The 25,568-nt window shown below is 41.1% G+C and overlaps 1 protein-coding gene across 8 annotated transcripts in view; it reads left to right on the forward strand.

Annotated features, from left to right (window-relative positions):
- The window catches only part of CDK5RAP2 (CDK5 regulatory subunit associated protein 2), a 188,181-nt gene that overhangs the window by 75,970 nt on the left and 86,643 nt on the right, over positions 1 to 25,568 (forward strand). For all 8 annotated transcript variants that reach the window (XR_004664314.2, XM_024930066.4, XM_063593922.1 and 5 more), the window contains exons 13-15: positions 10,100 to 10,270; positions 14,130 to 14,273; positions 24,101 to 24,201. Coding sequence is in view for 7 of the 8 variants with exons in the window: in XM_024930066.4 (XP_024785834.3) it covers positions 10,100 to 10,270; positions 14,130 to 14,273; positions 24,101 to 24,201 (416 nt within the window). In the remaining variant the exon portion in view is untranslated. The remainder of the gene's footprint in view (positions 1 to 10,099; positions 10,271 to 14,129; positions 14,274 to 24,100; positions 24,202 to 25,568) is intronic.

Here is a 25,568-nt window from a genome sequence, read left to right on the forward strand (position 1 = left end):
GCTGGGCAGGCCAACTCCCTCATTTCCTCATCAGTCATCTTTGTGCACTTCTACTTCTACTTGAATAAGAGAACTTGGGCAGCTCCCTAAGCTGCATACACCCTCCCTTTTCCCAAACAGTAACAACATCAACTACCCCAAACCCTTAATTTTATCAGAAAGCACTTATCTGGATATGAGATTGTCACAGAATTGTACTTTGATTCCCCATTCTGCTATTGTTGTGTATAACTCCTTTGAGAACTCTGGGGATAACAGGAGTGATTGACAGGGCAGGATTTGGACACTCTTGGCCATGAAAAGCACCAAATCCTCGCTTTTCATCTCCCAGGTGCTCTGTGTTGAGGGCATGCCGCACCTTAAGGCCTGGGTTAACTGTTGGATGATAAGGTGCCTGTGAGAGGGAGGGGCAAGAGCTGAACCTTGTTGTGGGGTGGGGGTGATGGTGGTGATGCCATGGCCATGTGAGGAAACCAGGTAGTGAGGATCAGCCTGGGGGTTGTATGTGGGGACAGAGAGAGGCGACACGGCTTCATTTGCTCTGCATTAGCTTCTATGCTGGGCTCCCATTGTGCATTCTCTCCTCCAGACCTCCAAGGACCCTGGGAGTTTGCATTATTATCTTCATTTACCGGAAAGGAAACACTCAGAAAGATTTAAGTTATCCATCTCTGGTCACACTGCTAGTTAGCAGTAGAGGCAGGATTCAAGACTAGGGCTGTCTGTTTTCACAGTCCAGGCATATCGAAGGAGGTTTGGAAAAACCACCCAAGATGATCAATTTTCAGTTCTGATTGTTGTACTCAGGCAAGACATGCCATCTCCATGCCTCCCCAAAACATTTATTAGAACCCCACTGGTGGCAAGTGCATGAGCCTGTCTGCTGTCTTTGTGTTGCCATGGCAGCACTCTTCTTCAGGGCCATCTCTGCACACAAACCTGCCCTCCCTCTATGGTCATTTTGCTTTAAACTTTCTTTGACTGCTCTTCATATGAGGTTGAAGGTGCTTGGTTCTGCCCCATTCATTAGAAGGAGGGCCTCAGTCTCGGGCTAGAGAGTCCATCAATCCAAGTCCTTAAGAAATGATAAATTAATTTCAGGTATTGAAATTATTGGCTAGTGGAAGCCTATGTCACAGAGTGGTTTTATGTTTTCTTTAGCCTTAACAATAGCACATTTGGGTGGAAAAAGCACAGAATTTGGGATCACACTGACTGGGGTTTGGATTTCAGCACTAGAAGTTACTAGAGCTTTTGTAAAGCTTTGTGAAAATCTCTCAACCTCTGTGGGCCCTAGTTCTCTTTCTGTAAAAACAGGACTAGTAATACTTACCATGTAGGCAGTCATTAGGGTTCGAGATGTTTTGTGTAAAAATGCCTTGGCCTGTGCTTGGTTCATAGCTGGTGCTCAGTAAATGATGGTTTCCGTAACTAATGAGTAAAATAAGAGAAGCGGTCTATACTCTTTGGTATCCTAACTTTCCCCAAGGTTCTGATGATGCTGTGGGCCTTCTACCTGCCCCCCCACCGCAAATGTACACGCATACAAATTTGCATAGGATCCCTAGCCCAGTCAATGGACCTTAGGTTAAGAACTCCTAATCTTGGGGAATGACAAAACTACAAATCTTGGGGAATGACAAAACTACATGTCCTTTGTGGAATTCTGTAACAGGTCATTTTCACGTTGTCAACTCTGTTAGAGGATTTGTGGGAGAAATGTGGCACGTTAGTAGCCCTTATTGCCTAAGGCCACGTAAGACGTTCTTAACCTAGGTAGCTGAATTAAAAATTAAAAGGAAATTAAAAGGAGAATGGAATAAATGGTTGCTGAATACACATACATACACTGGAACTTGAACCAGACATCAAAATATGGTTCTGATAGTCGTTTGTATAGAGGAGGAAACTGAATCTCGGAAATGAGGTAAGTGGACCTGTAATTACTGTGCACAGGAAAAGTGCACACTCTTTACTCAGCATGATACGTGAACATTTTTAGAATTAACGGGTGTGCACCATCTTTCTAGGATGACATACACATTTATTGTGAATTTAAAGGTGTACCTAAATGGCTGGCTTAACACAGGTTTTATAGTTATTCTTCACAGCATTTTTCAGGGGAAGATTTCTAAAAGTGAGTATTAGATATACGTTAAGTGGACTGGGATCATTGCGTTAGTGAGTCGTGCAAAAGAGATCTAAACCATGGTGTGGAGGCGAACTGAGAAGATTTGGAATGAGAGAGACCTGGAATAAGGCAGGTGCTGTCCCTTGGTGACTGTGATCTTAGGCAAATTACCTGTCTCAGCCTGTTTCCTCATTCATAAAATGGGAGCAGTCCCATCCATCTCATTCCTTGATTTATTCAGTCATCCGACAGATGCTTGTTGAGTGCTTTCCTTGATATCTATTGCTGCATAACAAATTACCCCAAAACAACAATCATTTCATTATACCTAATGAGTTTGTGAGCCAAGGACTTGGGCAGGGCATAGCTGGGTATTCTGCTCCATGTGGCCCAGGTTACTCATGGTCTTCAACTGGTGGATGGGGTGGACTGGAGGATCCATGATTCTTCACTCATATGTCTGGTACCTTGTCGGGGATGGCTGGAAAGAACAGAAACTGACATAGTGTCACTTCTGCCATATTCTCATGGTCACAGCAGGTGCTATGCTGCCCAGATTCAATAGGAGGGGACATAGACTCCACACCTCTTGGTGGAAGGGAAGTCAAATAATTTATGGCTATGTTTAATCTGCCACAGTGTCTGCTATGTGCCAGGTACCATTCTAGGTGGTGGAGATATAGCAGCAAACAAAATACACAAAACTCCCTGCCCTCATGGAACTTGCATTCTGGTGGGAAAACTGCAAGCAAAATACACATATAAATTAAATACTATATTAGGAGGTTCCATGGGGCACAGTGGTGAAGGGAAGGAATATGGAGAGTAGGGTGGATGGTCAGGGAAGACTGGTCTGAGAAGATGATGGCTGAGCACACACTTGAAGAAAGTAAGGGAGCAACCTGGAGAACTTTCCAGGTAGAGCAGCAGGCTTAAGGGCTTTGACCTGGTGTGTAAGAGGAACGGCAAGACAGCCAGGGTTGCTGGAGCAGAACTGGCTGCGGAGAGCCACAGGAGAAGAGGGCAGCGAGGTCAGGGGGGTCTAGCTGATGGGGGCCTTGTGGGCCATCGTATGTTGTGAAGAGTAAATGCCTCATTATGAAAGTGTCTAGCACCTTGCCTGGAACAATGGTAGGTGCTTGACACACAGTAGCATCTATTATTAATAGAACCCGGATGTGGGAGTTCCCAGGTGTAGGAATTTTCAGGTATGGGAGTTCCCAGGCCCCCCCTTACTCCACTCAGTACCCGTTCTTTAGCCACAGCCGCTCTTCTGGCCCTGGTGGTATTGACTGTTTCTGAGCAGTCACCGGCCAGCAAAACACAATCAGGAAGGCAAAAACATGATGATATCCATTTGAAAGGTGAACCCTCATAATCAGCCTCTTCTCTAATGGCATTAGTATGGTAGCTAGACCTTGCCCTGTAGATTTTGTAATGTAGGGGGAAAATGAGCTTGTGTGTGTATGTTTGTGTATGTACACCTTGGGTGATTCTTGAGAGATCAGCTTTTCATTATGACTCTCCTTGAAACTATTTTCATTCATGGCCCACAAGGACAATTTGCACAAGGAGAAATTCAAACAATAGTCAAATATATAGAAGCATGATTGGCAATCAAAGAATGCAAATTCAAACACTTGTGAAGAACCTTTTTATACCAATTAAATTAGCAAACATTTAAGAAAATATCAGTGCTGGTGAGGATGTGGTGAAACAAAAAACTCCCACTTGGTGATTGCATTTTTGCCACTGTTTTTTTGGAAGGAAGTTTGTCACATTGTAGAAAGAATTCTGAAAACATGCTTACCCTTAGGCCTAGTAATTCTACTTTTGGGGATTTAGCCTAAGAAAACAAATCAGAAGTTAGAAAAAAAAAACTTGTTTTATGCTCACAGCTCTTCCTTTTTGTATTTTCTGTGCTAGCAAACAGTTGGTGACAGTGGGAAAGTAGTTAAGTGACCTAAGAGATATGCATTAAAACTGGTCAGCGTAACGATCATGTGGTATCTTTCACTTTAGGCACTGCCTCGCCACCTGTCCCGCCTTTCCTTTAGACTAAAAGGATGAGCAGAGCCAAGTTGGAACCTCCGTATTATAGCAGCTCTCTAGACCATTCTCATCTCTGTACTTTAAATGAAACAAAACAAAAAACTTTTCTTGACTTTATTCTCTTAAACTTTTCTTTTTGTTTAATTGTTCTTTTATGTCATCATTAATTAATTGCTCTATGCTCTTTGTAGGCCAGATAGTATAATGGAGTAAAGTGAAATGGGGTAAAGTCCATACCAAACTTAAAACTGTATAAAAATTAGGGCTGCAGATGGACAAGAACTGAAAGGAGCACCTACTGTTTGAAAATGGTTTAATATATTGCCATGACTGTATTTTGGGGGAATGTTTTTGTTCTTTAGCTTTAGAATTCTGTTAATGTTGCTTTAGTATCATTTGTATAATAATAAAAAACCCTTTCTTTCCTTCTCCAGAATTGAATTTGTATTTACTGCCATTTATAATTCATGATAGGTTCTTGGTCTGGCTGTTTGGAGTAAAGGTTTAGGGCAATCTCATCATCATCTTTTTGCCCAAGAAAAAAATTAACAATTTTAAAAGCATTTTAAAAAATGTTACTTTACCAATTATGAATGTAGTGTCTGCTTTGTGTGAAATATTTTAAAATTAAGAAAAGAATAACACAATTTAAAAAATCATCTATAATCGTGTTCTGATACTTCTTGCAGGTTGCTAATAAGTATCTTTAAAAAAAAAAAACCCTGCTCATTATGGAAAATTTCAAATACCCACAAAAGGAGAGAGAATAGTACATTGAACCCCTATGTGTTTGTCTCCCAGCATTAGCCATCACAAACTGAGAGCTAATCTTGTGTCATCTCTGCCCTCCCCCTCATTCCCTCCTTTTCAACACTGAATTATTTTAAGCAATTCCCAGACATACTACTTTATCAGTATTTCAGTATGCTTTAAAAAGTACCATTTTCACATTAAAAAGGGTAGTAATCTCTTAAAATTACCAAATAACCAATAAATGTTTAGATTTCCCTGATTGTCTCATTAAAAACAATTGTTTGAAATAATTTGTTTAAATCATGATCCAAGGATGGGAGTGGTGGCTCATGCCTGTAATCCCAGCACTTTGGGAGACTGAGATGGGAGGATTGCTTAAGCCCAGGAATTTGAGATAAACTTGGACAACTTAGTAAGACCTTGTCTCTAAAAAAAGATAAATCATGATCCAAACAAGGTATATACATTGCATTTTATTTACTTACTTATTTATTTATTTTAGAGATGGGGTGTTGCCATGTTGCCCAGGCTGGTGTCAAATTCCTGGGCTCAAGTGATCCTCCTGCCTTGGGCTTCCAAAGTGTTGGTATTACAGGCATGAGTCACCACACCCGTTGATATATATATATATTTTTAAAACCTTTTTATTTTGAAATAATTTTAAACATACAGGAAAGGTGCAAAAACAATATAGAGAGTTCCCATATATCCCCTAGTGTTAACATTTTGCATTACTGTGGCATACTTACCAGTATCAGGAAATTAACGTTGATGCAACATTATGAACTAATCTACAGACTCTATTTGAATTCTGCCAGTTTTCCCATGAATGACGCTTTTCGGGTTCAGGATCTCATGAAGGATCCACATTGAATTGTCATGTCTGCTTAGTCTTGGCTAATCTGGAACAGTTGCTCAGCTTTTGTCTTTTATGACCTTGACTGGTTTGAAGAGGACTGGTCAGTTATTTTGTGAAATATTCTTAAATTTGGGCTTGTCTGGTGTTTCTCTCATGTTGGGGTGATCAGACCCAACACCAGGTCGTGGGGGCAGTGAAGTCCGTCGGAGTCAAAGGAATGAGAAAAGACAGTTTGAGAGAGAAAGTGGCACTAGGGGGCCATCGCTAAGTATGGAGGCTGGGAAGGCCTGGAGCTCTGGAAGCCCAGACTATTTATTGGTGATCAAACAAAGAAACAGGTGGTGAGAATATGGGAAAGGGCAAGCACGTGATCCACAGATGTGACGGTTTAGCATTTCCTTTGCAGCATATGGAACATGTTCTGCTACTTGAGATAACGGAGAGCAGGTTCTTTTAACTCAAGATACGATCCATCCTGGGAGAGCAAGGAGCCAGCAAGACTAGACACATTCTAGAGCCACAAGGGATTTTATGCCCTGAGCCCTGGATTCTATCCAAGCCACGAGGGGTTTTATGCCCTGGGCTTAGATTATGGTGCATCAGGGTAGCCTTCCACCCTTTAGCACAGAGCTTGGTGTTCCAAAGGCCACAGGAGTTTTAGACCCTGAACCCCGGACATGTTCCAAGACTCTTTTACATTATGTCAGACATGCAAGCCCTGCCTCAGCTTCTCCCAACACTCAGCTTTTCTCCCAACACTCTCATGATTAGATTGAGGTTATGTGTTTTTGGCAAGAATAGCATGGAAGTGATGTGCTCTTCTTAGTGTATTGTATTTGGAGGTGCGTAATGTCAATCTGTCATTATTGATGAGGTTAGTGCTAGTCACTTGGTTAAAGTGGAATCTTCTGGGTTTCTTCACTATAAAGTCACTATTTTATTCCCTTTATAATTAATTTTGTGGGGAGATCTTTTGAGACTATATGAATATCCTGCTTCTCGTCATACTTTGAAGAATTCTAGCATCCATTGATGATTCTTACCTGCAACAGTTATTACTGTGGTGTTTACCTAGTTGTTATTTTCTTTTTCTATCTTTCCTTCTTTTCTTATTAGTTGTAAGTCTACCATGAGGAAGAGCTGTCCTCTTCCTCCTCCTGCATTTGTTTATTATTTAGTTATTTGTTTCTATCAGTATGGACTTGCAGATACTGTTTTACTCTATAAGTTATAAGCCGTTACTATCATTATTTATTTTATTGTTCAAATTGACCCAGACTTGGCCATTGGGAGCTCCTTCAAATTGATTCCTGTGCCTTTTCAACATGACTTCTCATTTTTTGAGCAATTCCTTGCTTTCTAGGGGCACAAGATCTCCTAGGCTCATTTCGTATTATATTTTCCCTGCTCCAGGTCTGGAATCAAGTATTTGCCCAAGAAACACTGGTTTCTTTTATTGGAAAATGATATTTAGAAACCAAGATGTGAATGATAGGTATCCTCATTAGTACTGGAGTGTTATTGCCTCCAGGATTTGTCCGTGTACAGAGCTGAAATATGTGTATTGACACATGCATACAAACATGTATATTTCTGTGTCTTTCCAATTCTGTGTGTGTGTGTGTGATCATGAATTCAGACTGATAGCAGAGTTCATTCTCCCCTTCCTTTACTTTTTTTTTTTTTTTTTAACTGAGTCTTGCTGTACTGCCCAGGCTGGAGTGCAGTGGTGCGATCTTGGCTCACTGCAACCTCTGCCTCTCGGATTCAAGTGATTCTCCTGCCTCAGCCTCTTGAGTAGCTGGGATTATTGGCATGTGCCACCACGCCCTGCTCATTTTTGTATTTTTCATGGAGACAGAGTTTCGCCATGTTGGCCAAGCTGGTCTCAAACTCCTGACCTCAAGCGATCTGCCTGCCTCGGTCTCCCAAAGTGCTGAGATGACAGGCTAACTTTTTAACTTATTGTTTAATAAGTAAGCAGGTTCTCCCTCCTTTTTTTACCCCATGTAATTTGTTTGTTGAATATGTTGGGTCGTTTGTTCTTTAGAGTTTTTCACATTATGGATTTTGCTGACTGTTTCTGTAATGTCATTTGACTTATTTCTCTGTTGACTGTTTCTGGTAAACAGTCTAACTACCATCTAAAGTGGTAGTTTAGATGAGATGCATGGTCAAATTGAGGTTAAATTTTTTGGCAATGTTACATCATAAATGGTCATTTGTACTTTCAAATATTTGATAGTCCCTCTTTTTGTGATGTTACTAGCTATTGATCATTTGCAAACGGTGATACTTTGATTTCATTATTCCTTCTTTTATAGCTGAATACGTCTATAAAGAGAAACTTGGTTTTTCATCACCTATTTAGTTACCCTGAGGTGCAGCTCATACAGGAAAGTGAAAGCAAGTTCCCTAGAATCCTCCAATGGTGGCTGTATTATTAGCTTCTATTGCTGCTGCAACAAATTACCACAAACTTGGTGGCTTAACAATACAAGTCTATTATCTTGAAATTCTAGAAGTCGGAAGTCTCAAATGGGTCCCACTGGACTAAAATCAAGGTGTCGGCAGGGCTGCACTCCTCCTGAAGGCTCTAGAGGAGAGTCAGTTCCTTGCCTTTTCCAGCTCCTAGAGCCTACCTGATTTCTTGGTCTGAGTCCCCTTTCCATCCTGAGAACCAGCAATATATTTGCATATATGCAGGTGATACTGATTATGCTGTTCTAGGGACTATACTTTAGAACCACTGCTTTGAAGAACCCTGTTCTTTTTTATAGGAAAAGGCATTTAGAGACTATAGTCTGGATACCAGGGAGGACACCAATTCTAGCCTTTTTTAGTGAAAGAAAGGAAACGACAGAAAATAGAAGTTCATATTGATATTTCAAATTCAAATTTAGAGTGACAAGTTTTAACTTCTTTTATGTTTGTATTTCTTTTCTACTTAAAGTTTTGGGTTTTATGACAATAATTGTTTAATAAATATATATGTTATATATACTCACACAGTTTCAGAATAACATTACCAGTATCATTACTTATAACATGATTACTAAAAACAGTTTAAGATTTTTTTACAACCTCTTTTGTACTTAGAGAAATATCCCACTAGGGATGTACAAATCATTCTGCTTCAAAGTTATTGAAACAATTTCTGTTTGTTTGGTTAACCAGTTAACTGGTTACAAAGTTAGATTCATTTGTTTGCTTGCTCTTTTTTCAGTTTTATGGGATTTTAATTTTATTTTTAAGATAATTGTATAAACGTTTAAATGATTGCAATGTCACATCTGTAAAATGAGTTTTAGTTTCTATCTTTGTCCCTTCTACCTTGTTCTCTCTTATACCTTATAGGCAGTCATTTAATTTGTTTTATGGTTAAATAAATGGCAGTATGCTATCCATACTTATTTCTCTTGGGTCTCTGCTGCTGCCACACACACTTAACAAAATATTCTGAAGATTACTTTAGGGCAGTATATTTATAGAGAGAAAGAGTCCTCATTCCTTTTCCTTTATAGCTTAAGAGTGCTCCATTGTGAGAATGTACCATAGTTTATTCTTCTGTTGGTGGACATTTGGATTGTTTACAGCCTTTTGCTATTATGAATAGTGCTTCAGTATTACAAATAGTACATATTTAAAGGTAGTCACAATCATTCTGTATACGGTTTTTTTTTTCCCTTTTCTGTAACATGGGGATAACATGAACTTTTTTTGTGTTATTATAAATTCTTTGTAAATGGTATTAGGACAGTTTTTTTTTCCTGATTATGAAGATAATACAGGATTATTTAGAAATTGTGGAAACTTAGAAAAATAAATAAGTAAAAAAAATGGAAAATTACCCACAATTCCTCTACTTAGATATACTGTTGTTGTTTTGATGTGTTACCTCATAGCCTTATGACATTTGTATTAACATTTAGAAAATAATGAGCATCTTATTATCTGTAGTTTGATACTCTGGTTTGTTTTGACTCATAATTGTGGGTGTGTGTTTTTTAAATACCGTACTCTTTATTTCTCTGTTGTTGACTGTCTAGTTTCTTTCTGGTTTTCCAGCATTTTAAATAATGTTGTGATAAATATCTGTTCATAAATCTTTTGCCAAATTTCAGATTATTCTTATAGTGGTTTTTGTAAGATTTTAAGTGAGAAGGATTTAAATATACACTTGTATACTCCCTTAAATACATCTATTATCTTGCTCTCTTGTAGCAGTAATTTAGCAAGTCAAACACATAAGAGATTGAAATTTTTGTCAAGTAAATTCCATTTTTTTCATTTTCTTCTGATAGGATCTTAGAAATGAAGTTGAAAAATTACGCAATGAAGTGAATGAAAGAGAGAAAGCAATGGAAAATCGTTACAAGAGTCTTCTGAGTGAAAGCAATAAAAAATTGCACAATCAAGAGCAAGTGGTCAAACATCTAACAGAAAGTACCAATCAGAAGGACGTGTTGCTTCAGGTACTGTAACTTTTGTATTTAAATTTTTTAATTTGGCATGGGTTGATTTTTTTAAAAAATAATTGTTTTGCAGAAATATTTATGATTACAGTAATCATTGCTATGTTTCAGAATGCTTTAGAGCTTTATTTATGTCATTTGGGCCTCAGCCACCAGGGAGGTAAGTGTGGTGAAACAGAAGCTCAGAGAAGGGAAGAAACATATCCTGGGTCATATGACGACTAAATAGCAGAGCCTGGATTCACACTCTGGCTTGTTTTGCCCTAGTGCTCAGGCCACTTCACTGAGGTTCTTCTACTGCAAATACTTCCTGTTACTTATTTATACCATGCTCTTTCATTCCCCTGTAATTTTTCTCTAACTGTTCCTTTTTCTTTAGGAGTACCCTTCTTGTTTGATCATGTCGTGAATTTTTGAAATTCACCTCAGACTTACAGATAACCATGATGGAGTAAACATAGGCATTTAACTCTGCTTCCTACAGAAACCTCATTAAAATAACAATGAAAGAATAAAAAGGTATAAACCCACAGGGACTAACTAGGAGAATAGAAGCAGGTATAATAGCAAGTGTGAGTTGTCAACAGAATTTTGGATAAGTGTGGCTTGTAGACAAAAGAGGTAAAAAGAAAAAAAGAAAGAAAAAAAAATTTGGCTAAGTGGATGGGCAAGTGTTAAGGGCATAGGATTCAGCTTTCTCCACACAGCTACATGCCTTTGGGACAAAAAGCCAACAAGAAGCAAGCTGGTTTATGCTGCAGAACCCCAGAAAGGCATAGCATGCATTGGCTATACCTGGTAACTTTAAAAATGGGAGACTGGCTGTAATTCTAAGCAGTTAGAGGTGACCCTCTCCTCACCAGCAGGAGATCTCTGGAGACCTTAAACCAGAGAATCTCTGGCCATGGGGTCACCAGATATAACTGAAAGCAGGAGTGACCACTTAAGTGAAAACAGGGAGGGAGTGGAAGTGTGCATGCCCAGCAGTGAGATGCCTCGGACAGGAGAAACAACTGAAAGATGCTGACAATTGGGGGTCCTCCAGCAAAATACCTGGGCCCCTACCTGCGCACCTCACTGTGAGGCCACCTTTGACAGATCCTTTCCACACTCTCAGAGCTGCTGAGCACTTCTAACCCCTAAAAGTAGGTGGATGGCCTGAGTTTATCAAACAGGAGAAAAGAATTTAGGAGGAAAGATGGCCTGGCGTGGTGGCTCACGCCTGAAATTCCAGCACTTTGGGAGGCTGAGGTGGGCGGATAACCCGAGGTTGGGAGTTTGAGACCAGCCTGACCAAATGGAGAAACTCCGTCTCTACTAAAAATACAGAATTAGCCAGGTGTGGTGGTGCACGCCTGTAATCCCAGCTACTCGGGAGGCTGAGGCAGGAGAATCGCTTGAACCCGGGAGGCAGAGGTTGCGGTGAGCCGAGATTGTGCCACTGCACTCCAGCTTGGGCAACAAGAGCGAAACTCCTTCTCAAAAAAAAAAAAAGGAAAGACAAAGGCCAAACAGAACAGAGGTACATACAGGAAATAGAAACATGCAAGGAGGAGAAAACAAGACAGCTTTTAAAAATCCAAACATTTCAGGGCTATAACTCCTTTAGATAAGGCTCTGACAAAAAAGATATTTGGAAAAGAAGACCTATTGGAATTTGAAAGTAGGATTGCAAATATAAAAAAGTTTAAAAGAAGAATAAGAAAAGTTGGAAGATAAAGTTGAGTAAGTCTTTCAGAAAATAGAACTAAACAAATAAAAAGATGAGAAAATGGGAGCGAAAATTAAGAAAACTAGAGGCTTGATACAAGAGGTCCAAAATATGACTAATAGGAGTTCCAGAAAGACAGAACAGGCAAAACAGGAAAGGAAGTTTTCAAAGTAATAGGAGAAAATTCCCCAGAATGGAAGGACAACTATTTCTACATTGAAAGGGCCTGCTATGTTTCTAGCACAAAGAATGAGAAAAGACCCATACCCCATGGTGTGTCATTTTGAAATTTTAGAACAGAGGGATAAAGAGAGGACCTGAAAGGCTTCCACAGAGAGGAGAATACAGGTCACATACAAAGAACCCACACTTGGAATGACGTCAGAATTCTCAGCAGCAACATTGGAAACCAGAAGATGGAAGAGCAATGCTTTCAGATTTGGAGGAAAAGTGATTTCCAATCCAGCGTTCTGAACTCAGCCAAGCTGTCAGCAAGTGTGAGGGCAGAATAAAGGCATTTTCAGACATTTGGTGCCTACAGTCATCTGCCTCCTATGTACTCTTGCTGGAAGCTCTCGTAGGATGATTCCATATGTATAAAGGAATCACCAAATGGGAGAGAATAACCAAAAGAGAGAGACATGGGTTCCAGAAAGTAGGGAATTCACATGGCATGTGGTGAAGGGAAGTCCTGGGATGAGAGCTGAGCTGCTTATGTAGAAAGCCCAGATTTGAACTCTTGAGGAGGACTTCAGTTGGGATTTCTCTAAGAAACTAAAATGCAGATGGTCAATTTTTTGATGTGTAATCACGGAACACCATATGGCTAAGTTATGAGCAGTATCTGCGTGGCTATAATGTAAATGCAGAATATTGATTTAACTGAAATTGGGATATTATTAGGAAAAGGGTTGAGGGACAGAGGATGTAAGAGCTGAATCCTTAAACTTCTATGGCAGGAGCCAGTAGGTAAAATCTAAACTTAAGAAGCCAAGCCATGTAAGAATAGGAATGTAATATAGAAACATGGAGGTATATAGCAGAAGAAATAGCTAAAGAGTTACAAGTTGTTTTTCTCTGGGAGTGGGATTTGAGAGGTGAGAGGAGAGGGAGAGGACACCATTTTCCATTTAAGCCTGTAGTACTATTTGACTGTTAAACTATATATATCTATAATTGGACTTTAGAAAAATGAAAATGAATAGTGTCATTTAAGCACAACTGTATTGTGACAATTCTAGAAAGTCAGTATTGGTTATTTGATTCCTAGTTCTTTCTATTACAGTTCAATGGGTTTTTATAAAGAATTGCCTCTAATTTTTTTGTTTGTGTTCACCTAATTTCTTATAAAAATTTGAAAGGATAAATTAATTCTGCTAGGTGCTTAGGAATATGATGTGGTTCTTACCCTTAATATTTGACAAGAGTGGACAGAATCCTAGTTCAGGAGTTACTAGGATTTTAAATAGTTAGGAATAGATTCCATGCAGAAGACTAGAGATATGGTCTGCGGTCCTGTTGTGTTGTTGAATGTTAGATCTTCTGAAGGGTTCAGCCAGTGGAATCGTATCGTGTGTGATCATGAAGGAGCCTTTCACATGTGACCAGACCCTAAAGCAGTATTTGCAGTCTTGGCTTTTTTTCCTGGAAGTCAGATCTCCTTTTGGATATGGACAGTTCAAGTTTTATCAAATTTGTAACATTTCAAGAGAGACTAAGTCTTCATTGGGTTTTGGTGTGCAAGTCTTGTAATCATCCCCATAAGCCTGCAGGACTGGAAGCAGATCGCACCCTGAGCAGGATGAACCTAGGTTTGGAACCAGGTCTGTTGGGTCAGAGCCTGGCTTTGTCCTCCACACCCACTGGAAGGTAGTCACAGTGGTGGCGAGCGAGGATGGCTTGTAGCGACTGCGACCATCCTTGGCTCTGCTTTGCTGGCATTCAGCTATTCTGCAAGTTGTAATAGCATAGAAATGGAGTTGCATGACAGTTTTGTAATTGCCTAGTATTTTGGAATGATGAAAATTATGTAGGGGATATAGGAGTATTATGAAAAAATAAAATATTTTTCCTTAAGGAGTTTGGGACAGTTTCTTAATATTTTTTTTCTTGATGACAACTTCCTTAGAATTTGTTTTATTTCATTAGAAATTCAATGAAAAAGATTTGGAAGTAATACAGCAGAACCACTATTTAATGGCTGCAGAGGATCTTGAGCTCAGGAGTGAAAGCTTAATAACAGAAAAGTGCTCTTCTCAACAGCCACCAGGCAGCAAAACCATCTTCTCTAAGGTAAGCTTGACTGAAATTGGACATTCACATGCGAATGGATTCATACACTTTTTTGAAACATATTTGATAACTCCTTTGATCTAGAGATCCTCAAATGCCTTCTTGTTGGTAACTGAGCCTACAACAGGTAGGAGGAGGAGTTCTTAGCCTACCACGTTACAGACTAATATCCTTCAATGAATATTAGTCTTTGCACTGCACACGAAACTGAGAAATCATAGCTTGTTAAACCAGAAGCCTCATTTGCTCTATCAGGGCTCACCTCTTAACTATGTAATCCCAAGTGTTTCGTAAGTGTTCCTATTTAAATTCACACAGAAAATGGCACAGCAGGCCCTTCCTTATCTGGCCCCAAATCAACTTTCCAATCTCATTTTCTTTCGTCGCCAGCAATAGCAAATTTCTTATAGATTCCTGAAAACACCATGTTTGTACCTCTCTGTGCCTTTGTGTATGTAGTTCCATCTGCCTGGAATGATTTTTCCCTCCTTGTTTACATGCTAACTCCTGAACATCTCTGCAGGTGCCATCTTAGTGTCACCTTCTCTCTGGAGTCTTTCCTGATCCTGCTTAGTAGTGTGGTCCCGTTTTCCTCTGGTTCACAGCACTTTACACATCCCTCCATCATGGCACTTACTCTGTGTGTTGGAGTTATAGGATCCACCTTTCTACTTCCCCTCACCTGGGCTCCTGTACAGCACCATGGGCAGGCACTTCTGGGGTAGGGAACTGGCACATGTTCCGAATCCCAATGTTCAGCCTGTTGCCTGGCTGTGTAAATATTTGTTGAGTGAATGAGTGAATAATGCAACCAGGCAGCCAGATGTGGGAAAGGAAAAGAATTAACTGTAGGCCAGGTTTTTTTTTTTTTTTTTTTTTTTAAAGAAAAACCTGGCTTAAATTAAGTTCATACATTTGGAAGATAGAGAACTCTTATGCAAATTAGTTTTCTGATGAATGGCTCTGATTGTGACTTGCAGGTTTGTGAAGGGTGATTCTCAAAATAATTAACAACTGGTACAACATGGGCATCAGCCTTCAGAAAAGACTCGGGCACTAGGGCTGGAGTGGGGACCTGGATGCCTGCTCCTGTGCCAGGCACCAATCCTGTAGTTTAAAAACTACTAGGGACCTCATGGGGAGGTCCCTAGGGAGGGACCAGGGCAGCTAGGGTGGTTGGAGTGGATGGACCAGGGTTTATTTTCCAGCTGGTGTGGAAGTATTTCAGTATATTAGCAACCAGTGCTAGCCACTGTGCTGTGTATCTGCTCAGTATCAGAGCTTGTCCTGGGGGTATCATTGGCTGAACAGTTGGAGCTGTTTCTTAATTCTGACTGTTTGTGTATTTGCATTTTGCTGTTTCTCTTGAGAGCGTCAGCATGGACTTATGGAGCCCTTGGGCTGGGCCAGCAATCTGGAGACCTGGATTTCTCTCTGTCGACTCTGTCATTTCACTTATGTAACCTGGGGCAAGTCTTATAACTAAATCTCAGAGGGCTAATATTTTGTGATTCTAGCTAGCATTTAGTTAGATTTTGACCAACTTTAGTTGGCTAAGATTCACATTAACCTTAATATAAGGTACAGTCTGTTTCACACCAAGATAGCAGCTCATCAGGTTATTTTAGTTGGAAATATCTTCATTACTTTGAATATATTAAGTTAGTTAAACTAAAATGCTATTTTGAATCACATTTTAGTCATGTAAAAAGTATCTCCTGTAATCCCAGCACTTTGGGAGGCCGAGGCAGGTGGATCACAAGGTCAAGAGATCGAGACCATCCTGGCCAATATGGTGAAACCCCGTCTCTACTAAAAATACAAAAATTAGCTGGGTGTGGTGGCACATGCCTGTAATCCCAGCTACTCAGGAGCCTGAGGCAGGAGAATTGCTTGAACCCCGGAGGCAGAGGTTGCAGTGAGCTGAGATCGTGCCACTGCACTCCAGCCTGGCAACAGAGCGAGACTCCTCTCAAAAAAAAAAAAAAGTATCTAAATGTTGAACAAAATGTTTATAAATTTATTGGACAGGTTGGGTATTTTAAAATCTAATTTCAGTTTTATCATTTTGTTTTTAGTTTTTTTGTGCTGGGTGATGTACTTCGCATGACCACAAATGTAAAGTTACTAGCTGGGCATTTTGGTAATATTCAGATCCCGGTGATATCTAAATAACTGTGTCAGATACCTAAGTATTTTAGCAAAGGCTTTAATAGTGTTCTACAAGATGAATTGCAAATTGTAGATAGAGATTTACTGGCCAGGCATCATAGCTCACACCTGTAATCCTAGCATTGTGGGAGGCTGAGACAGGAGGATTGCTTGAGGCCAGGAGTTGGAGACCAGTCTGAGCAACATAGTGAGACCCCAGTATCTACAAAAAAAAATATATATATATATATAAAAATTAGGTTGGCACAGTGGTGCACGCCTATAGTCCCAGCTACTCAAGAGGATTGCCTGAGCCCAGGAATTTGAGGCTGGAGTGAACTATGATTGTGCCACTGCACTCCAGCCTGGGTCACAGAGTGAGCCCCAGTCTCTTTATTTATTTATTTATTTTTTGAGACAGAGTCTTGCTCTGTTACCCAGGCTGGAGTGCAGTGGCATGACCTTGGCTCACTGCAACCTCCGCCTCCTGGGTTCAAGTGATTCTCCCACCCCAGCCTCCCAAGTATCTAGGATTCTAGGCATGTGCCACCATGCCTGGCTAATTTTTTTGTAGTTTTGGTAGAGACAGGGTTTCACCACGTTGGCCAGGCTGGTCTCAAACTCCTGACCTCAAATGATCCACCTGCCTCATCCTCCCAAATTGCTGGGATTACAGGCATGAGCCACTGCGCCTGGCTGAGACCCAGTCTCTTTAAAAAAACAAAACAACAGCAACAAAGGAATTTTAAGTGATCACTTAAGAATTGTAAATTTCCGGTGTCACTTTAAGAAATCCCAACTGTTGCAGCCTTACAGTCATACCCCCCACTCCCCCGGCCCCAAGAAAGGTGTGCTTTTCAGATTGTAGTTCTTTCTTTGTAGAAAATGTGAATTTATTCTGCTGTGCCCTTGGCTATTTTGTGTTGGTTTAGAATTTATCCTCTCCCCATTTCTAGAAAAAACTTGAGGCTATGATCATGTCTCCATAGACTCTGGGCAGTCTGTTTTCCTTCTAATCATTGTGTGATCCTGAGAATCAATGCTAGATGACTAGGGAATTGAAGAATAGAGAGTAAAACACACTGACCATATTTAACTGACTGCAGCCGGAGATTCATGGCTTGGTTATTGGCATGGTTGGGACATCGCTGCTGAATTTTCAGAGTATTAAAATTAATGTCTTTGTTGCAGGGCTGTGACATAGCTACTGAAATAGACACCATCTATCTACCAGGCCTCTAAATTGCCTTGATTACCAAGAAGTGATCCATTAAGCTTTCTCCTTACATGTCTGCTCTCTCTTTAGATGTGGTCTGCACATTACATGTGTTTCCTTCAAGTCATTAAGGAAACTATGGTAAAGTAGAAAATGCCCGGCTTTGGTGTCAGAATGCCAGTCCTACTACTCACTAGCTCTGTGATCTTGGGCAACTCACTTAATGCCTCTGAAACTCACTTTCCTAATCTGTGAAGTGGGCAATTACATGCCTGCCTTTTGAGAGGATTAGAAATAGTGGAAGTGGATTAGTTAAGATTCTTTTGGTTGCAAGCCATAGAACCCCACATTGGGTAGTTTGAGCACAACCACCATGAAAGGGAATATTGATTGGGAGCAGACTTGAGGCTGTCACAAATGCCAGGCAAGACTTGAGCAGCCACACTTTGGGGAGGGTGAAACTGGGGCAGCACCATGGACCTCAACTGAGTCCCAGACTCTAGGGCTCTGTTGTTGACATGACACAGACCCAGAGACTCCCAGCTGTCTGGTGTCTTGGTTTAAATCTCTGGGAGATTTAAGCCTGGGAGATTAAACCTGGGAGAGAACTGTACTAGTTTAGCAAGTGGGCCCAGGGCCTGGCTCACAAAGGAGAGGAGTCTTCCTGGGACTCACCCCTGTGTTTTAGGGACAGTTCTCAGGTGAGGCAGGGGAATGCGGTGAGCTGGGTGGTCATTCCAAGGGCCGTGGAGAACACATCACAGAGCCAGACACACAGCAGATCTGTGGCAGTGATGAGTCTTCTCTGCACTGAGAGGCCTCCTGTCTGGGTTGCTTTTTGTTTGGAGGGGCTGGGTGGAGAGGGGAGACTGGGGGTTGGTTGCTGTTGCTGAGCAGGTGCTTCTCATGACTCCCCTTTGGGCAGCCTGGCTGCCTGCCTGTGTGCCGAGGAGATCTACTGGTTTGTCAGCTCTGCTGAGGGAGCCAAATGACTTCATTCTAATGGGGCATGATTCAACGCAGGGGAATAGGTGATTGATGAAATGGGACCCAAATGGCTTCAAAGAGTTCATTTATTTAACATGGGTAAGCAATTTGCTTCTAGGAAGACTTTGACTCAGTCTGACTTCCATTATGCAAAATATCCCCAGGAATCTCTTCTCTTAAGATTCATATCGGTCTCTGAGTTCCCCCTTACCTACTTAATCATCAGTTTAGCAAGTATTTGTGGCAGCGTTTGATTTGTGCCAGACACTGTGCCTGGCTCAGGACACTGGTGCTTGCCAGGAGCCCTCAGCCTTGTAAACAGGTGGCTGGCACGCCAGCTCTGGGGGCTGGAGGAGGGCATCTTTATCAGTCAAAGAAGGGCTTGCTGATGAGGTTTGGCCTGAGCAGATCCTGTGAAGTGCCCTGGAGTGTGCCAGTGGATAGTGGTAAATGAGAGCACTGGGTCTCAGGGGATAGGCATTCCCCCTGGGACTCTGATGAAGGGATTTCCCAGTTCCACTGAGTTGGAAGGGCAGGAGGAAGGGAGGAGGGCAGGAGCTGAGGAGAATGGTGGCCTGAAAATTCCGAGGAATCTTTGGAATAGCTGCCAGAAAGAAGAAAAGAGCCTGAACTGATATCCAGGCCCTGGTGTGGCAGGCAGTGGGCTGTCCTTCTCTAGGACTAAGAGCCAGCCTGCAGAGGTCCTGTTAAGATACTGGGTCCCACATACATACATTCCTGGAGTCTCTGTGCCATCCATCAGAAATCCATATTTATTGTTTCTTTTCCCCAACCTTTCTTGGTTGGCTTTGAAGTTACATACTTAAGCACAAATTCTGACTGTAGCAGTTACTAGCTTAGTGGACTCAAACAAGTTACTTCTGCTCTCAGAGAGTCAGTTTCATCATCTGAAAAATGGGAAGTTCCCTGGAATGCTGTGGCAACTAGAGATAATATGTCGGTAGCTAGTATAGCACTTGGAGCATAAGAATAATAGTAACAGCTGACATATATCAAGTGTTTGCCTCGAGCCGGGCATCATTCTGAGAACTTTGTCTGGATTAACTCATTTAATCTCTTTAACGCTCCAGGACATATGTAGAATTATTACCACTACTTAGAGGTAAGAATATTGACATACAGACCCGGCACGGTGGCTCACGCCTGTAATCCCAGCACTTTGGGAGGCCCAGGCGGGCGGATTGCCTGAGCTCAGGAGTTCACGACCATCCTGGGCACCACGGTGAAACCCCGTCTCTACTAAAATACAAAAAATTAGCCGAGTGTGGCGGTGTGCGCCTGTGGTCCCAACTACTTGGGAGGCTAAGGCAGGAGAATTGCTTGAACCTGGGAGGTGGAGGTTGCATTGAGCAGAGAGTGCGTCACTGCACTCTAGCCTGGGAGACAGAGAGAGACTCCATCTCAAAAAAAAAAAAAAGAAAACAATATTGACATGCAGAGAAGTTGAGTAACTTGTTCAAGGTCGCATGGTTCATAAAGTCACACACTCTTAATCATCACTGCCTCTCATGTTAGGTGCTCAAGAAACAATAGATTTTCTTATTTTGTCACTGGCTTTTCTTATTTTCTTTGGCTGACCTTTATGTGGCTGACAGTGATGATGTTACCCTTGCCAAGCACCCAGATGCATTATATTTAAGGATGGGTGGGCTGAAGAGCATGGGCCTTGAAGCCCACACCTGGCCTCACCATCCTGACCTTGACCATGAACAGCCTTGTGTGTCACAGTTTCCTCATCTCTAAAATGGGGAGTGTAGTAACACGTAAGCACATTGGGTCATTGTGAAGATTAAATGAGAAAATGCCTGGAAAGCACTTAGCATGGTGGCTGACACACTGGCCCTGGAGAGCCTCCTTGGTTTTCATGTCCTCTTTAAATCCTCCCCACTCTTCTCTGAGGTCCTCTGGCTGCACACGTGGTTGTGTGCAGGTGGGAGCTGAGAGAATCCCACATGATACTGTTGTTGTGTACAAAAGGCATTTGGGAACTCCTTGTGCCAGTGACATGTGGCATGATTTACAAAAGGGCCTGACATTTCCAGCAGTCTGGATGACTAACTTATCATGACCAGACTGGTAGTTTAGCATTTAAAAGCTTTAATTGGCAGGTGGTGCCTTGGCCTTGTTTTGTCAGGATTGGAAGCACAACAGTATTCTCCTGGATCAGGGCTTCTTCACCTTTCTTGCCCTCTGCATCCTTTTGGCAATCTACTGAAGCCAGAGACCCCTATCTTGAAAAGATGTTTAAATGCATACAATATATGTGTAGGATACTAAAGGAAACCAAATATTTTGAAATTAGGTTATCAAAATATAAAAAAATTATGCTATGGAAATGATGCTTCTTTATTAATATGTTAAATAGTAAGATGTGGTGGTGAGTATAAGTAACTACCGTAGCTATGAAGTAGTGATAAGAATGAATATTTTGAGATATCTGCAACATATACAAAATAACTATTTCTTTTGATGACAAAGTCAAGGTAATACCACTAGTATTACTATGGTTTGTAGCAATAGCAGTATTCCTTCAATTCATAATTGAAGGTAATGCTAAATTTCAGTTAGAGGTTAGCGGAAATAGGGATGTAATTTTTTTCCCTTGCTCATATTCCTACAGCCTGTAAATTTTAATCAAGTTGAAAACCCCTGTCGTAGGTGGTATATCTTAGCTTTAGGAGAAAACACAAGTCAATGTGAACTACAAAGGCTGTTTGCAGCCCCAATTTCTTGATGGACTGAACATCCGCCTCCAGCATTTAGAGAGCATTTAGTTGGTGCTAGGCATCATGCTGGATATTCTGTATGCATTAACTTTATTTTAACATTTTTTCTTATTTTGAAATAGTTTTAAATTTGTAGAAAAATACAAAAATAAAGGATTGTATTTTTTTCTGAGCCTTCTGAGAGAAAGTTGCCAATGTGAAGCCTTGTCCCCTCTGGATGTGCTAGTGTATATTTCTTGTAAACAGGAACATTCTCCTGTATAACCTCAGCCCAATCACTACAACCAGGAAATTAGCCTGGACTGATTTCCTTCATTGCTACCTTCTAATCCTCAGACTCATTTGAATTTCATCAGTTGTCTCAATAACACCCTTTGTAGTGAAAGGATCCTATTCAGGATCATGCCTTGCATTTAATAATCTTGATTCTTTAGTCTTTAGTTTGGAACAGTTCTAAAATCTTTCCTTGACTTTCATAACCTTGACACTTTTGAAGTGCCTGGGCCAGTTATACCATAGAATGTCCCTTCAGTTTGGGTTGTTTGTCTGGTGTTTTCTTGCTGATTAGATTCAGTTTATGCATCTTTGGCAGGAATATCACAGTAGCGATGCTATGTTCTTCTCATTGTGTCCTGTCTGATGGTACACAGTTGGATTTGCCCCATTACTGGCCATGCTAACTTTGATAACTTTATCAAGATAGTGTCTGCCAGGTGTCTTGACTGTCTAGTTATGCTTTTTTCCCTTTGTATTTAATAAGTATTTTGGGGGAGGTGTTTTGAGTCTATGTAAACATCTTGACTTTTACCTACTAGTTTTAGCATCCTTTTGTGTTTCTTGGCTGAATTATTTATTACTGTGATGGTTGGCGAAGGGTGATTTTTCTAATTCCATTATTCTTTTTACATTTATTAGTCATCATCATTTTTCTGTAAAGAAAAACCTACTCTTTTTCCCTCCTATTCATATCAGTATGGATTTATGAATTCCTGTTTTATTTGGTGGGTTATAATCTGTTACTATCAGTTATTATCAGTGGGTTATAAACCATTACTCATTATTTCAATGCTCAAATCATCCCAGATTTGGCTTGTGGGAGCCTTTCCAAACTGGGTCTGTGTGTCCTTTTGACAACATTCCATCATTATTTAAGCATTTCTTTAAAAATTTTTTCAGCTTTGAGTTATAATTGACAAATTAAAATTGCATGTATTTAAGGTACACTAGATGTTTGGATATATATATATACATTGTGAAATGATCACCATAATCAAATTAATTGGCATATCGATCATCTCACATTGTTACCTTTTTTTGTGTGATGAAAAAACCTAAAATCTACCCTCTTGGCACATTTCAAGTGTAAAATACAGTATTTTTTGTTTGTTTGTTTGTTATTTCAGGGTCTTGCTCTGTTGCCCAGGCTTCAGTGCAGTGGTATGATCCTAGCTCATTGCAGTCTCAAACTTCTGGGCTCAAGGGATCCTCCTGTCTTAGCCTCCCAAATAGCTGGGACTATAGGTGCATGCCACCATATCCAGCGAATGTTTTTATCTTTTACTTTTTTGTAGAGGCGGGGATCTCACTATGTTGCCCAGGCTGGTCTTGAACTCTGGGCCTCAAGTGATTTTCCCGCCTTGGCCTCCCACAGAGCTGGGATTATAGGTGTGAGCTGCTGTGCCTGGCCAGGGTATTGTTACATATAGTCATCATGCTGTATATTACATCTCTGGAATTTATTCATCTTGCGTAACTAAAACTTTGTTCCCTTTCACCAACATCTCCCATATCCTCATCCCTCCAGCCCCTGGCAACCACTGTTCTATAAGCACTTCCTCATTTTTTGGCACAATAAAATGCTATACACATATCTTTTATTGTTCCTGATTTTCCTTGTCCTAATACGGGAATCAGCCATTTCTCCAGGTATCCCTGGTTCCTTACAGTACGCAATTTATCTTTCATCTGCTCTGTAACTCCATAAGGCAGTGGTAATTGTCCACCAGTTTTACAGGTGAGAATACCAAGGCTCCTAGTAAGTAACTTCCCAGAGTCTCAGAACTGGTATGTGGCAGAACCAAATTTTGAACATTAAAAAATTTCACATTTGTGAATGTGAATTCATAAAATGACATCCACATTTCATAAATGAGGAGACTGAAGCTCATAGAGTTTTGTTAAGCTACTTACCCAAGATCATACCTCCAGTAAGTGGCAGAGATCCAACTCAGATTTCTTCATCATCACTGTGTTCTGGATGCCTCCCAAGAATACCTCAGTTGACCTCTTCTACTTGACTGTAACTAAATCCCTAGTCCCCAGTACTTGCCAGGTTTTGGTTTGTGAATTTCTCTTCTTTGGAGCAACAGTGAATATGGAAAGATTTTTTTTTTGTAGTGTTTTAAAAACGATGAACAGCAGCTCTGAGGGATGACAGACTCATGATGGGCTAATCCCATAACTGGTGCGTCTTCCTAGCAGCTGTTGGAAGCAGTATTGGAAGCTCAGCTCTCTGCTTTGTTCTGGGATGAGTGATGGGCAGTCATTCCCCACTCCTCCTGAAGGTGGTGCTCTCTGACTGTGGCCTGAGCCAGAGCCAGGCACAGGGCCTCTCTCACCTTCGTTTGATTTTAAAAACTGGGACTAGCTACATATGTTTGCATAATATAAGGATGTACTCTTTCAAAATTCTTTCCTTAATGTCAAATGCCCATTGTCATTTCCAGGAAAAGAAACAATCATCAGATTATGAAGAGCTGATTCAGGTCTTAAAGAAAGAGCAGGACATCTATACCCATCTGGTCAAATCTCTGCAGGAATCAGACAGGTAAGGGTTTCTGTCTGGACATCACACATCTGAATGCAAACACACACACACGCACGCACGCACGCACGCATACACGCATACACGCACACACCCTTTCAATCAGTGCTGATCTCTAAGGCAGCAAAGCCCTGCCAGTTTGCTTATGGAGCTTATAAAGCTTGGGTGGCGACTGCCCTATTTGATGGTCACATATACCTGTTTTCTATCAAGAATTGTCTGATTTTTGGCAACAAAATTGATTACTCAGGTTTTAAAATCATGATTACTCAGGTTTTAAAAATACTTTATTATATATTTAGAAAGTGCTTCTATGTGTTTTATCTCATATGATCCTCACAGCCTTTCTGTGAAGTAATAATAATGCTATCCCTATGTTTTCTATAAGGTCATGAAAACTAAGATAGGGTAAGTGACTTGCTCAAAGTCACACAGATGTCAAGTGACAGAACCCTGGGACTCAAACAAGTCTCCCTATCTCTGCAGAATTGCTGAAATGAGTTGCTGCCAGCAAGGTGTGGTGGGGAGAGCCAACTCTAGGATAGAGGCCTTGTTCTAGCCCTGACTCTCCCACTTTCTAGCTCTGTGTCCACAGGCAAGTGCTGCTCTGGGCCTCTGTCCATGTGTCTGTACACACAGGGTTGGCCTCAGGGACTTCTCAGAATTGAGAAGTCCTTTTTTTTTTTTTTTTTTGAGACGGAGTCTTGCTCTGTTGCCCAGGCTGGAGTGCAGTGGCAGGATCTCGGCTCACTGCAACCTCCGCCTCCCGGGTTCAAGCGATTCTCCTGCCTCAGCCTCCCAAGTAGTTGGGACTACAGGCACGTACCACCACGCCCGGCTAATTTTTTGCATTTTTAGTAGAGACGGTGTTTCACCATGTTAGCCAGGATGGTCTCGATCTCCTGACCTCAGGATCCACCCACCTCCGCCTCCCAAAGTGCTGGGATTACAAGTGTTGGTCACCGCTCTCTACACAGTGGGATGGGTACAGCTGAAAGCATATGATGTCTGGGATTCATTTCCAAACAGTGCAGAAGCTGAGGAAGTGGGTGGGGATATCAAAAGAACAAGATTGGCCCTGGCTCTCTGATTGTTGGGGCTGGGGTATGTGTAGATGGGGGAGAGGTTCATTACAGTAGTTTTTTTTTTTTTTTCCTTTTGTATATGTCTAAAATTTTCTATAATGAAAAGTTAAAAAAGAATCACCCCTCATTTCTCCCTCTCATATGTCCTCTGCTCTTACCATAGCGAGCTCTTTATCGTTCCCTGGGCTGTGTGTTCCTGCCTGTACCTTCACCTGTGTTTCCTACCCTTCTATTCCCAACCTTTCCCCTACTTTGTCTCCTCCCAGTCCTTTAGAATTTAGCTTG

The sequence above is a fragment of the Pan paniscus genome, chromosome 11 (genome assembly GCF_029289425.2).
Source record: "Pan paniscus chromosome 11, NHGRI_mPanPan1-v2.0_pri, whole genome shotgun sequence".
Classification (NCBI taxonomy): Eukaryota; Metazoa; Chordata; class Mammalia; order Primates; family Hominidae; genus Pan; species Pan paniscus.